General features: G+C 40.8%; 1 protein-coding gene across 4 annotated transcripts in view; it reads left to right on the top strand.

The window, feature by feature from the left end:
- TTC39C (tetratricopeptide repeat domain 39C) overlaps positions 1-14,379 on the top strand; it is a 101,374-nt gene extending 86,995 nt beyond the window's left edge. For 2 of the 4 annotated variants that reach the window (XM_004273748.4, XM_033435307.2), the window contains 6 exons: positions 3,401-3,510; positions 4,524-4,647; positions 10,397-10,494; positions 11,622-11,726; positions 13,029-13,067; positions 13,612-14,379. In XM_004273748.4, the coding sequence (XP_004273796.1) occupies positions 3,401-3,510; positions 4,524-4,647; positions 10,397-10,494; positions 11,622-11,726; positions 13,029-13,067; positions 13,612-13,701 (566 nt within the window). In that variant the 3' untranslated portion in view covers positions 13,702-14,379. The other 2 variants (XM_033435308.2, XM_049697561.1) reach the window with 2 other exon arrangements.
- The last annotated feature ends 520 nt before the right edge of the window (positions 14,380-14,899 follow it).

Raw genomic sequence — 14,899 nt, 5'->3', positions numbered from 1 at the left:
GTTTGAATAGGATTATTTTCAGTGTGCTGCTTAGGATACTTTAAGGGTTGGTTTACAGAACTCACAGGCATCTCAGATGAAAGTAGCAGGCTTGGTGTGCGCAGCACGTGGACGAACGAAAACAGAGAGGCTGCAGCGCCCCCCAGCGGTCGTTAGGGTGTAATGGGGCCACGTAGTCACTGTGGGCAACTGTTTCTTTTTAATCGTTGTTGAGCATAGAACATGAAGAAATAATGGTACGGTGTGGGTGTGTAGAGGAGCATTTGTTCTCCAGATATTGGAAATCGCAGGATCATACCAGTTGTAGCAGATGATAAAGCGTGAAAGACTCTAGGCGCCACTTCTCCACGGGGGCTTCGTGCAGATGTGTGAGGAGCTCCACCTAAAGAGTACGTGGGGAGGGGAGGGAAGGTCACTCTGTCAAGCTCTCAGAGAAGGCTCCTTGCAGGAGCTGTCATTTGAGTTGGCCTGAAGGACAGGTACGTGTTACAGGCAGCGTCGGAGAAAATGGGCATTCAGCGACCAGAAACACTACCATTCGGGGCTTAGTTCCTTGTGCTATTTCTTTTTTTATATTTATCTCTTTTTTTGTAAGAACATTTAAGTTCTACTCTGTTGGCAAATTTCAATTTTACGATACAGTATGATCACATGTAGTCACCATGTTATACGTTAGATCTTCAGACCTTATTCATCTTATGGCTGAGAGGTTTTTTTTATTACAGTAAAATATACATAAAATGTATTTTAATCATTAAAAAAAAAAAAAGGTTTTTTTGGCCGCACCACGCAGCTTACAGGATCTTAATTCCCCAGCCAGGGATCGAACCCAGGCCCCCAGCAGAGAAAGCCCAGAATCCTAACCACTGGACCGCCGGGGAAGTCCCTATTTTAACCATGTTTAAGTGTGTGGTTCAGTGGCATTAAGTTCCTTCACAGCCATCACCACTGTCCAACTTCATTGTCCCAAACTGAAACGCTATGCTCATTACACAATAACTCCCCCCTCCCCAGCCCCTAACAACCACTGCTGTACTTTCTGTCTGTGTGAATTGGGTTATTCTAGGTAAGTGGACTTGATTGAAGCTGGTTTATTTCACTTAGCATAGTGCCCTCAAGGTTCATCCATATTGTAGTATGTGTCAGAATTTCATTCGTTTTTAAGGCTGAATAATATTCCATTGTATGTACAGACCATGTTTTGTTTATCCGTTCATCGTCAGTGGATGCTTGGGTTGTTTCCACCCTTTGGCCATTGTGAGTGATGCTGCTGTGAACACGGTTCTTTCTGAGACCCTGCTTTCAATTCTGTTGGGTATGTTACCCAGAAGAAGTTAACCGAAAAGCTTAGTCTTAATGGCTGAGCCAAGCATCCTAAGTTCTGTGTGGGTCTCAGACTTAGGGTAAATCAGAGACGCTCATGCTTTCAAACATCTGCGTCTTTTAGAGCAACTGTCTGTAACTGTACTGAGAGGAGGTGGTGTACATTCTTCAGGATCTGAGGTATTAGTGTTGTAGAACTGCAAAGGCGATTCAGATCCTGATACCGTTGATGTTTATGACTCTCTTGTGTACCCACACTTGCTCATTCTTTTTTTAATATTATGTGACTATATAATAATGTTACCAGTTATCTGAGGAGACCTCAGGCTAGGGGCAGCGGAAATTATTCTTTTTAATTGATCTACTGTGTGACCTCAGGCAAGACTTTTAACTTTCCTGGACCTCTACATCCTCTGATCTATAATATATTGGAGTTGTTTTACAGAACGATCACTGAACTTCTTCCTGGTTTTGAAATGTTATAACCCAACCGATGAGGTCATTTTGGATGGGCTCAGGCCACCACATCTGGAGCAGTGCTGCTCTTATAACTGGGGGTGATCTCTCCTTTTGAATATTCAGCCTAATCCCACTTATTCCCAGTAGAAATCTTCTGCCTTTCCCCTCACCTTGATGACGTCAGCTTTCTGCAAACCTTGCTGCTTGTGCCTCTTTGACCCTTCTGTTAGCTGCCCATCCTCTGACATGCCATAGCCCTGTGCCTGGCTTGACCAAGCCCCAAAGTGCGAGTACGGGACCACCCAGTTGTAGGGACTACTCGAATAAAGAAGAAAGAACTAGCAAATCAATGGACATTCCAACTGGGGGTTGAAAAACGATATGTGGCAAAGACAAAAGCAACAAAAAGAACAGAAATGAATTCATCTTCATGGGAGTTGAAAAGAGGACAACAAAGAGTAGTTGGTAAAGTTCCAATGAAGGGATGGGACTGCAGCCTGGTGTGAAGTTTGGAGAAGGTAGCGAGCAGGTGAACCAAAGGAAATACGACTACGTCTTTGCCGGGGGCTCTGGGTGGGATGAAGATAGCATGCAGACCATCAAAATCTTACCCCCCTCCAAGGCTCAGCTTGACTCTTAGTTCCTCAAAGCTGCCCTGATCACTCCAGAGAGAAACCATCCCTTCCCTTGTTGAGCTTTTCCAAAAGTACTTTGGTGCCAGGACTCCCAAGGCTCTCATCACTATATACATTGTAGCTCTGGACTGTGTGTCTTCTCTCTCCAGCTGAAATGTAAGTTTCTTCTGGGTGTAAACGTGTGTGTTTCTTCTTCACATTCTTGCTGGCGGCTGTAGGTGGTAGGTGCCCAGTAAACGTGCAGGACTAATTCATGCCTTTCTTGCCAGGTGCAGGGGTATCCTTCTACTACCGTGAGGCTTTCACAGTCCTCCTGGCTCCTAAGTGTTCTTGCCTAGATTCCTTTTTCTTCCACTTTCTGAGTATGTGAGCCTAAATGGACTGTAGTCTGCGATAATATCTGGGGGTTTTGTTAATGTTCAAGACTAGACTATCTTCCCCAAAGAGGACTTAGGACTGTAGTTTTCCCACCTGGCCCCGCCCCCCCCACCACCCCAAAGCTCAGGGAACCTAGCGCCAGGGAAATAGATTTTTTTGTTTTGTTTATTTTGGGCTGCGTTGGGTCTTCGTTGCTGCGTGCAGCCTTTCTCTAGTTGGCGAGCAGGGGCTACTCTTCGTTGCGTTGCCCAGGCTTCTTGTTGCGGAGCACGAGCCCTAGGCACGCAGGCTCAGTAGTTGTGGCACAGGGGTTAGTTGCTCTGAGACCTGTGGGATCTTCCCGGACCGGGGATCGATCGGGCCCGTGTCCGCTGCATTGGCAGGCGGATTCTTAACCACTGCGCCACCAGGGAAGTCCCGGGAGATAGTTGTTGAAATGGTGGAACGACGATCAGCAGGGTGGTGTAGTCCCACGTGTAACAGTCTTTTAAAATATTTGCTCCCATTTTTTCCTTTGGTAACGTTTTCCAAGTATCATCAACCTAGGTATCCGTTAGTGGCATTTTCCCCCAATACTTAAGGATTACAACGATGGTTTCTCACAGTTTGTCAGGGAGCCACCGGTGATGTGGACGGGGCACAGATTGTCTTTAAAGAAGTTCAGAAACTCTTCAAAAGGAAGAACAATCAGATTGAACAGTTCTCAGTGAAAAAGGTATGTTGGAACCTGTTGATCTGGTGTGTCATTTATGATGGATATTTGCAACCATTGCCACCTTGGACAGGTTTTAAGAAATCATATGCAAAGCTGGCAACCTAACGCCATGCAAAATGCAGTTCACGACTGTGGAGAGAATTTACTCCCGTGTCGTTCTTCTGCTCTGAATGCAAAGTACTGTTTGGTTGCAGATCATTAGAGCAGTTGTTTCTTTGACTGGATAGAGACATTACAGATCCTGTGGAGCTCATGAGCCTCCAGAGAGGAAGAACATCTGTCTGAAGAGCTAGGTAGTCTCAGAAGAATGCAAATCCGCAGAACCTGGGCAAGAGATACAGACTGTTAGTTCTCATAGAGTGAAAGCATCACGTTCTGCCCTAATAAAAAACAAAAGTGTGCATCAAATATCCCAGCAGAAGGGCCCAGGACTGTAGGGACAAAGCCCCAATTTACTTCTGTACTTTTAAGAATACAGTTTAGCTGAATTACCATGGGTTACCTGACAACGTATATCCTGAATTTTCCATGGTTTTAGTTGTAAGTTTTCATTGAATGAACATTGAATGATTTAGTGTGAGTATAAACTAGATTGTAATGTGGAATGCCCCTGAGAGGACTGGGACTAATTAGAAAACTAAAACGTCAATAAGACCGTGACTGAAAGGCATCTAGTATTACATCCTCCATATAAACCCATCAAGTTATTATTTGTCACCCAGCTTTTATAAGTTTCTTTGATTTAGAATGACACTAGGTTCATTTCAGTTTAAAGTTTTCAATATATATCCTGGATCTTGATAGTAGATTGAATTGAATAAGAGAAAGGCATATCTACCAATATATTAAAAATCAGAGAGCAAAATTTAGAGAGAAATTTTCATTTTTAACTTTGCGGGAGGGGATCGTTCACATCAGATATGAACCATGTATTTTTTAATGTCTCTGAAATTTTTTTTTTATCTGAATTTGTTTTTTTTCTAATGTCGCCTAATCATTCCAACTGCTTGCAGGCAGAGAGGTTTCGGAAACAAACCCCAACCAAAGCGCTGTGCGTGCTGGCGTCCATTGAAGTGTTGTACTTGTGGAAAGCCCTCCCCAACTGCTCCCTCCCCAACCTACAGAGGATGAGTCAAGGTAAAAAAACAAAACAAAACTGTGCACGGCAGCTTGTTCCTTCAGTGTGTCACTAATCTCCTCTGATTCAGAGAGTACAAATCTGTCATTCTTGGACAAATGGTGCGATGGTTGAAAAAGTTCCGTCACTTAGGTGATGGAAGTAGGAGGCACTGGAAGGGACAGATGTACTTGCCTTGTCCGCAGTGTGTGGCGATGCACACTGATCGTCAGGGTTGTTAATCCTAAAGCCATGCGGGTGGCTGGAAGCATACGTTTCCACCTGCCCCCCGCAATGAAACCTCTTTTTTCATGTGGACATCCATTAAAATGCACAGATATTAAGCGTACATGCAGTTCAGTGAGTTTTGACAAATATGTACACTGTGGCATCCACCCCATGATCAAGACATAGAACATTTCTTCCACCCCTGAGATTTCCCTTATGCCCCTTCTCAGTCAGGCCCCACCCATGGCAACCCCTGTTCTGATTTTTCTCTCCACAGATTACGTTTTAACTTCGTCCAAGTGGAATCAGACAGTGTGTACTTTTTAGTGCGTGGCTTCATTTGTGCAGCCTAGTGTCTGTGACACCCACGTTGTATCTGTGTCAGTAGTTTGTTCCTCTCACTTGTTGAGTGGAATTCCATCGTATGGCTATACCTGTCCCACGATTTGTTCATTCCTTCTCCTGCGGGACATTCGGGTTTTTCTGGGTGTTCAGCGACCGTGCGTAAAGCTGCTGCAAACATAAGTGTGCAACATAAGTGTACTGACCTTTTGTGTGGAATTACGTACTGATTTCTCTTGAGTAGACGCCAAGGAGTATAATTGGGAACCTACCTTTTTGATTCATATGTTTAAAAAATCATAAGGCTATAAGTTATGGTAATAAAACCTTCATAAAGTCATTTTTATTATAATTGTAGGAGAAGTTCATGGAGAGAATAAGTCTTTTAGTAACATAAAGCTTTACTGGTTATTAAAGAAATATTGTGGGCTTCCCTGTTGGCACAGTGGTTAAGAATCCGCCTGCCAATGCAGGGGACACGGGTTCGAGCCCTGGTCCAGGAAGATCCCACATGCCGCGGAGCAGCTAAGCCCGTGCACCACAACTACTGAGCCTGCGCTCTAGAGCCCGAGAGCCACAACTACTGAGCCCGTGTGCCACAACTACTGAAGCTTGCATGCCTAGAGCCTGTGCTCCGCAACAAGAGAAGCCACCGCAGTGAGAAGCCCGCACACCGCAACAGAGTAGCCCTGCTCGCAGCAGCTAGAGAAAGCCCGCGTGCAGCAACGAAGACCCAATGCAGCCAAAAATAAATAAAATAAAAATAAATAAATTTTTTAAAAAAGAAATACTGTAACATTTCTTCTAAAGATATGATGGCAGACATTTGAATGATATTTTATAGTCTGGCAGATTATTTCCTTTGCTCTTCACTGGAACCCAGGGAAGTAGAAAAGGTGGACAGCATTGTGCCCGTTTTATAATGAGGAAGGCGAGACTCGGAACAGGTGACTTGCCCAGCTCCCATAGGACCAAGTGTCTCTGCTGCTGGTCTGAGGATGGCACATTGACTAGCAAAGCTTTCAGCTCTCTACACACAGCTTCATCTTCCTGGGAGCATGAAGATATTTAAACCATGCAGCTGGAAAAATGATTACATGGTGAGAGTGCTGTGTTAAAACACAGGGACTTCCTGGTGGCGCAGTGGTTAAGAATCCACCTGCCAATGCAGGGGACACGGGCTCGAGCCCTGGTCCGGGAAGATCCCACATGCCGCGGAGCAGCTAAGCCCGTGCGCCACAACTACTGAGCCTGTGCTCTAGAGCCCGCGAGCCACAACTACTGAAGCCCGTGTGCCTAGAGCCCATGCTCCGCAGCAAGAGAAGCCACTGCAATGAGAAGCCCACGCACCGCAACGAAGAGTAGTCCCCTCTCGCCGTAACTGGAGAAAGCCCACGTGCAGCAACAAAGACCCAACATGGCCAAAAATAAATAAATAAATTAATTAATTAAAAAAACCAAACACACACACATACAGTTATCCCTGTGTATCTGTGGGGGATTGGTTCCAGGACCCCCTACACATACCAAAATCCACGCATGTGCAAGTCCCTCATATAAAATGGTGTAGTATTTGCATATAAGCTACGTGCACTTTTCCATGTTTACTTTAACTCATCTCCAGATTACCTGTAATACCTGATATGATGTAAATGCTATATATGTAGTTGCAAATACAATGTAAATAGTATGTAATTAGTTGCTTTGTGGAATTTTTTTTTTTCCCAGAATATTTTCGATCCACAGTTGGTTGCATCCGTGAATGCAGAACCCGTGGGTATGAAATGCCACTGACTGTTCATCCAGAAAGATGGTTTTATAGAAAGCAGTTACCTTTGGAAATGTAGTCTTAGTCACATATATGCTGCTCTTTTCCAAAAGTGATTTAGTATTAATATTTTGGACTTATTCAAAACTAATGGCTGTATAAAATTTGTCAGATTTCTTTGTAGTCACACTTGTTTTTGATCAAATGTAGCGTTTTCCCTTGAATCACATACTTTTATCATCAGAATTCCCTGCAGATGCCTGTTGCTTATTTTAAAAAAAAAAAAGTTCCCTCTCAAAGGTCAAAAAATTGGTCAGTGTTGATATTCTAGAGCAAAGTAATGCAACTCCAGAAGAAGTTGTGCGCAAAGGCCCTGTAATTAGGGTGTGTAACCCTCCTAAGGGAATTACTTGAAAGGAAACAGAATTTTCTCGGATGTTCAAGTTCTGCTCTGTTTAAAAAGATTCATAATTTTAAACCCATCCCTGGTTGTTGATGCAAGTCTGGAATATAAACCAATGTCTAACTCAAAAGACCAGTAAGGAATTTTAGGTATTCTTTTTTTTTTTAAATACATTTATTTATTTATTTTATTTATTCATTTTTTTAGTTTTTGGCTGCATTGGGTCTTCATTGCTGCTCGCGGGCTTTCTCTAGTTGCGGCCAGCGGGGGCTACTCTTCGTTGCGGTGCACGGGCTCTAGGTGTGTGGCCTTCAGTAGTTGTGGCATGCAGGCTCAGTAGTTGCGGTTTGCAGGCTCTAGAGCACAGGCTCAGTAGTTGTGGCGCATGGGCTTAGTTGCTCTGCAGCATATGGGATCTTCCCAGACCAGGGCTCGAGCCCGTGTCCCCTGCATTGGCAGGTGGATTCTTAACCACTGCACCACCAGGGAAGCCCCTTAGGTATTCTTTTTAATGCACAAGTGCAGGATCATGTGTTTAGAGATAATTAAAACAGACATGCAAATATAAAATGGTAACTGGCAGGCACAAGAACGATCATCACTTAATGTGACTAAATATTCTCTGAGCTCCTTTCCAGCTGTCAAAATAGACAACAACGATGTGGCCCTGGGGAGGGAGGTGGGCTCTGGAGTGAATATGAGATAATTCTCTAATATTTTTGCTAAAAATCCAGTTAAGAGAGCTGTTAATTAGATTATCTCATTCTCCAGTGTTAAGCAGTAATGATCCAAATCGACTCAGTCATATAGAAAACAGGTGAAGATCTTTGTAGAGAAATAGTTAAGTTCCAGGAGAAAAAAAGCCACCTGATTGTGGGTGATAGAGGTCATCTGCATTGATTACACTCTTCCCATCAGGCCCACACAGCTTTGTGCGCTCAGCTTATCACAGTCCCTGTCTGTGACTCCCTGCATCAGCAGAGCTAGCTGGATTTTTATATCCTTGTCTTGTAATTTCATTCATTCCCTTCCTCACCCACCTGCCCATCTCCACTGCATTCTTCCTCTGCGTTTTAAGGATGTTACCATGTATTCTCAGCACAGCCGTCAGAGTGCACCTATTAAAACCTAAGTCATGTGGTGGTGGTTCACTTCTGAGACCTTCTGTGGCCTCATCTTATTCAAAGTAAAAGTCTGGATCCATCGAGTGGCCTATGGTCTGTACACACGCCCCCACTGCCATTGCCTCTCACCACGCTTCCCCCCGCTCACCAGGCTCCAGCCGCACTCCTTACTGATCTTGAACACACCAGGCACGTGCAGCCCTTAGTGCCTTTGCACTTGCTGTTCTCTGCCTTCAAAAGCTCTTCCCACAAATATCCACATGGCTCCTTCACTCATTTTCTTCACGTCTTTACCCACCTGTGGCTTTTTCAATGGGCCTTAACCTGTACCTTTCCGACACACATGCATACTGCTATCCCCTTTCCTGGCTTTATTTTTTACCTTAGTGTGTACACTTCCTTAATACACTTATTTTACCTGTCTTTTGTGTTATCTCTCTCCTCCACAAAATGTTAGTTTCCTAAGGGCAGGAATTTTTTTCTCTTTGGTCACTGCTGTCATATAGTAGTTGCTCAATAAATATTGAATGAATGAGTAGAATTAGTGAATGAATGAGGGGATGAATGAAGTACATTCCCCTTTCCTTAACACTGCCACTGCCTTAATATCTTTTGAGCACTTTTTCTGTGGAGGTATTTTCAGCCTAGGTTTTTGAGGCACCTCCTGCTTCTATAGGTTTAGACTCTTCTTCACATTTACCTCTTTGTCACTCTACCCAGCTCTTCCAATAACTTCCAAAACTTTTTCTGGAACCTTGAGCGCTCTCTCTCTCCCTCCCTCCCTCCCTCTCTCTGTCTCTCTCTCTCTGTCTCTCTCTCTCTCTCTCTCTCTCTCTCTCTATATCTACATATATACATACATACATATATATCACACATATGTACATATATACATGTACATGCATTTATGTGTGATATACATTGTGTATGTGTGTACATATATATTGTATGTGTATGTTTCTATAAAATCTTTTCAAATCTCAGTATCTTTATTGGTTCATAGAAATAATTACTATTTTTCCTCTTGTATTAGCTCCACTATGTTTCCAATTTCCACTCTTTTCATTTCCTTGGAAAACTTCCATGTTATCCTCCCAACATGTGTGCCCATCCTCCGCAGTAGATGGCAAGCTTCTCGAGGTGGAGGGATCAAGTCTGATGCCCTCTCAGAGACTGGTGCAGTACCTCCTACAAACATGTGAAGGTGCTCATGGCATGGTTTTTTGAATTAATATGATGCAATTGAAAGATACCAATAGACTTTATTTTTCAGAGCAGTTTTAGATTCAAGCAAAATTGGACAGAAAGGACAGAGAGTTCCTACACACCTCAAACCTCCCCCCCGCCATGTGTACCCACACAGCCTCTCCAACCATTAACATCCCCCCTGTTGCGGTGCATTCGTTACAGCTGATGAAGCAACACTGGCACAGCATTATCGCCGGAAGTCTGTAATTTACATTAGAGTGTATGCTTTGTTTCGTACATTCTGTGGGATCTGACAAATGTATCATGACATGTATCCACTCTTACAGATAGTATGATACAGAATAGTTTCACTGGCCTGAAAATCCCCTGTGCTCTACCTTCCAGACCTCTGGCAACTCACCACAGTTTTGCCTTTTCCGGAACGTCATGTAGTTGCAGTTGTACAGTATGCAGCCTTTTCACATTGGCTTCTTTGACCTAGTAATAATATGATGCAATTTTGAGCCTTCTTGGCACCATGAAGTTTGATATCTTTGTCTTTCTTTGACTAAGGATACTCACTAATGGATGAGGAAGGGAAACCTTCTCAGTTTGAACTTGAATACGTTGCTAAACAATGAAATGCTTAACTCTTGATGGTATTTAAGGAATTAAGTGAACGTATTTCCTTCCTGCTGTTTTCGCTTCTCTTTAAGCTTGCCATGAAGTGGATGATTCATCTGTCGTTGGATTAAAGTATTTGTTTCTTGGTGCCATACACAAATGTCTAGGGAACTCAGAAGATGCTGTCCAGGTAAACTGTTCATGGGGTGTCATGGCTAAGGAAACTAAACTGTGAAAACCTACATATACGCTTGGGAATAAGAAAAAGGAGAAAGCGTTACATAAAGCTAATCTCCCACTGCAGTGAGTTTCATCCACTTTATTTGATTACGGTCATCTTCTCAGATGCCAGAAGTTGATGATGGTTCATACTAGCTTTTAATGTGACTTCAGAGCCTTAGAATACTTCTTCACCTATGGGCTTCTTTTCTGGCACTAGCTGTTTATCAAAGATGACAGCCTCAATTGGAGGAGGAAGAAATGAGGAGGCAGACAATTTTGAAGGAGCAGAGGGAAGCCTCCTAGCTAGGTAAATACAGATATGATCAGGCATGTCAGCCTGTGTCCACTTTTCCTCCCTCTATAACTGCAGATTATTGATGCATTACTGAGGTGAGGTCTAGAAAGTTGTTAGCTTAAGATATTCTGCGAATGTACTCTATGAAAAAGAACCATTCATTATCTTCAAATGTAGTTGGAGGGATTTTTCTGAGTTTTTTGTTTGGTTGTTTTTTTTTTAACATACATCCAGGTGTTATTTTGATTATTCTTTGAGAGAGTTCATGTACTGTAGTAACAGACTTCGGCTTTTAAATCCTAGGGTGTTGATACACTTGTATTATAATTTAAAATTAATTTTCAGTGTGGGGTATAATAGCTATTACACAGCTCTGAATAGCTTATTTTAGATCATATGCTTAAGTATCAGTAAGATACAGTCAAGACACCTGTCAAGAGATGGTTCTTGGCTTGTTTACTTTCTGTCTTAAATATTAAAATGGAATGTTCAGATTTGGAGATGCTGATAAAGATGTTCTCTGCAATAAAATCAGCAGAGGCTGGTGTGTCAACTAGGAAAATAAATAGCACAGATTGGGCTGACTGATGGGTAACATATACTGGCGCAAGTTCACCAGACAGGTATGTAAAGGACTTATAAGATATGGATGAGAATAAATGGGAAGGAACAAAGACGCAGAAAAGGAGAAAATCTGTTACAGAATAGACATCCTCCTAAAGATGTGATGAGGCTTAAGTAGGAAAATGAGCCTAAGTAGAGAAATGAATTAATTCCAAAAATATTCGTATTACTTTCAGTTCTTTCAGCGAGCTGTTAAAGATGAGTTGTGTCGTCAGAATAACTTATATGTTCAGCCATATGCTTGCTATGAACTTGGCTGTCTTCTGTTAGACAAACCAGAGGTAAGATCTTATCTATTTTCTTAAATTATGCTCATCAGCAAAACTGTGCAAGTGAACAGGCACAAAACATCCTTCATTTAAAGTAAGTTGATTGAACATAGTGTTTTTTTGTTTTGTTTTCCTTGATTTCACATAGAATGAATCCAAGAAGCTATTAATCCTATCTCACTGTGTTTAAGGAGGTAATCTCTTCCCTGGAATTAGAATGGTAAATGTAACTTTGGGGACAAAAATTCATTTGGGGCAAAATCATTGCCTTTTCTAGAGTGGTCTGGTATGATGTAATGTGGTTTATTCAGAGTACAGAATTGCATTGTGATTCTAGCTCTGCCGTTTATTTTTATTTAGTGTATGATATGGTTAAGTTATTTAACCACATACCTTCTTCCTAATCTGTAAAACAGGATAAAAAATACCTCCCTTGCCAATTCAGTAATGATTGTAGTGAGAATAAATGAGGATGGTGTGTAGGATTACTTAAAAATTTTAGAATACCTTATAAGTTTGACGGTCATCATTAAGATGCATATTTAAGCACAGTGGGGCAGTTTTTTCTAAAGTGAATTTTAATAATGCTGGATTTGCTTGGTACCTTCTTTTAGAAGCTCAATTACATACTATTGACTGTATAAAATTCTAATTTTCAGTAAATTCAAGTCAGCCTTCAAATATATGGACTTTTTAGAAGTTGAGCTAAATCAACAGAAATATTCTAGCCTAATCCTTAAATATGTAGCTTATCTTGCCAAGGATAGGCTGTTAATTGGTAACTCTTTTCATTTGAATTTCTAATTTTACCAAAATAGAAAATGCAATTTTTATGAATTTTGGTAGAAACTTCTAACACCATATTCTTTAAGGAAATTTTTACTCTTAATGCAGCCTTAAAATATATACATAAACTACAAGAAGACTGGTCTGTCTCTTGAAAAATGAAGTTGATATTCTCAATCAGTAATGCCTTCAAAAAATCTTACTGACTTCAAATAAACGTAAATTATCATCAATTTTGCGTGTTTTAGTAAGATCTTAAATTATTACACTCTTCTAAAATATGCCAGCCCTTTATAAAATAATAATGAAGATTATGAAAAATTATTTATCAAGTAATGTCTTAATGTAAACATGTAAACAGCATTACATTAAAGAAAAATTGAGTCAGTATGCTTGAATGAGCACTTGACTCCCCTCTATGTCACTGTGAATTTTTTGAATTAATATATCTTCCTATTATAACATTTTCTGCTTGAGTGTATATAAATATAGATGTTAAGAGATAATGTGTTTTTCTTAAATTCATAGACTGTAGGAAGAGGCAGAAGTCTCCTTCTTCAAGCAAAGGTAAAAATGCCTAAAAATGCTCAATCTCTCTCTTTCCAGTGACCCTTCTTATCCTCTGTAGTGTACTCTGGAGTCTGAATTCAAGAAATTTTGTGAAATGATTGTCTTGGTTGGTATTTCTGGAGGGGAAACTGATAACTGAATCAGTGAGCAGTTGATTTTTAAGTGAAATTACACATGAAGCTCTTATGAAATTGCTCATCCTGCTTTATAAAAACTCTTCTCATTTGAGTGGGAAAATAACTGTTGATTTCATAACTGTGTTCTTGAGTTAAGAAGTTCTAACAGCAACTTCCACTGAGCCCAGCTTAAGACTGCTGTCCCAGGAATAACATGAGGGAAATTTTCCAAAGACAGCATTAATAATGCTCAGTTGACATTTTAAAAACGGACACAAAGCTTGAGGTTTGGGAAATAAGAATCAAGTGAATGCAAAACCTTTGTTAGGGGTGTACGGAATTTTACTTGGGGCAGTACAAAGCTTGGTGTGATTGATACTGTAGTATTACAGACAGCTTAGCTAATACTCTCTCTTGTCTTTCAGGAGGATTACTCTGGCTACGACTTTGAAAACAGATTGCACGTCCGCATCCATGCTGCTCTGGCTTCGATGAGGGAATTGGTTCCTCAGTGACAGACCCGAAGTTCCCGCTCTGTCCCTCCCCACACAGGTTCTGCACTTTAAAAGTAGAGGACACAGCTCTTATGAAGATCAGCTTTTCTTCTGAAAACCACCTGGGCCTGGGACACATTTTCTCGGTTAGGTTGATGTATTAAAGATCTCCTCTTTTAAACACATAGCTAAAAAGTAATAATGATGATGATAATAGTAATAACTAACCACCTGGGGAGAGGGTTAAGTGACCTTGTTCAAACATTTTAGTTTTGTGATTTATTATTTTTTAAATAAAATACAACTAAATATTCAACCTGCAATCTTGTAGGAATGCCTACTTGAAGCACACATCTGACTGGGTAACACTAAGAGGTACCTGTAAAATTATTAACAGTATCACGACGTAGCACTTATATCGTGTTTTGAAAAAATAAAAGTGCTTTCTAGCATTTTACTTTATCCTCAAACTGTTTCTGAGAATGACATAGCACAGATGTTTCCATTGTCCAGACAATGAAACTCAGGCACAAAAACGGCTAATTGACTTATCGCAATTAATTATTCCTGTTATTAGGGAGTAATGAATAGAATGCAAGTCTCCGACCACAGACCGAATATTCTTTCATTGTAAGATATATATATATATGTTAATAACCAGGATTCCATGTTTTCTTATTAAAAAACAAATACTCTTCAGCTGAAGTTGTCATCCTTATCTCCAGATGGTCTACAAAAATGTTTCAAAGGACAGACACTTTTATTCCTTTGACAGCCAGTCAAGTGAAAGCAAACAGAAGATTGTTTTACAACCGAAAGTATAGCTATTTTGCTAATTTATTAGAAGACCTAGTCTATAGACTGGATAAATAATACCTACATTTTTGGTGTTTCCTTTTCTTTATGATAAATTGTCTAATTACCAATTTTTGGAAATCTTTGAACAAATTACTTGAAAAGGTTATTCTTGAATGAACATAGATTCTTTTGCCTCAGAATATTTGCTGATGAAGGATTCACTGGACTGTCTATTGCCAGGACTTAATCATTTTCCCCTTAGCTCAGGATATTGATATTGGAAACAGAGTTCAAAGTTATTTTTTAATCCTTCGTTGCTAATTTTTATTGTCACCTAATTTACCTCTTTGTTCAGTACTGCACACCTGTGGTTTTGAAGACTCTATATACCTCAGTCACTTAAGAATTTCTGTCATAATTG

The sequence above is a fragment of the Orcinus orca genome, chromosome 15 (assembly GCF_937001465.1).
Source record: "Orcinus orca chromosome 15, mOrcOrc1.1, whole genome shotgun sequence".
NCBI lineage: Eukaryota > Metazoa > Chordata > Mammalia > Artiodactyla > Delphinidae > Orcinus > Orcinus orca.
Note: the sequence above shows the minus strand (reverse complement) of the source record. Positions and strands in the feature narration are given on the sequence as shown.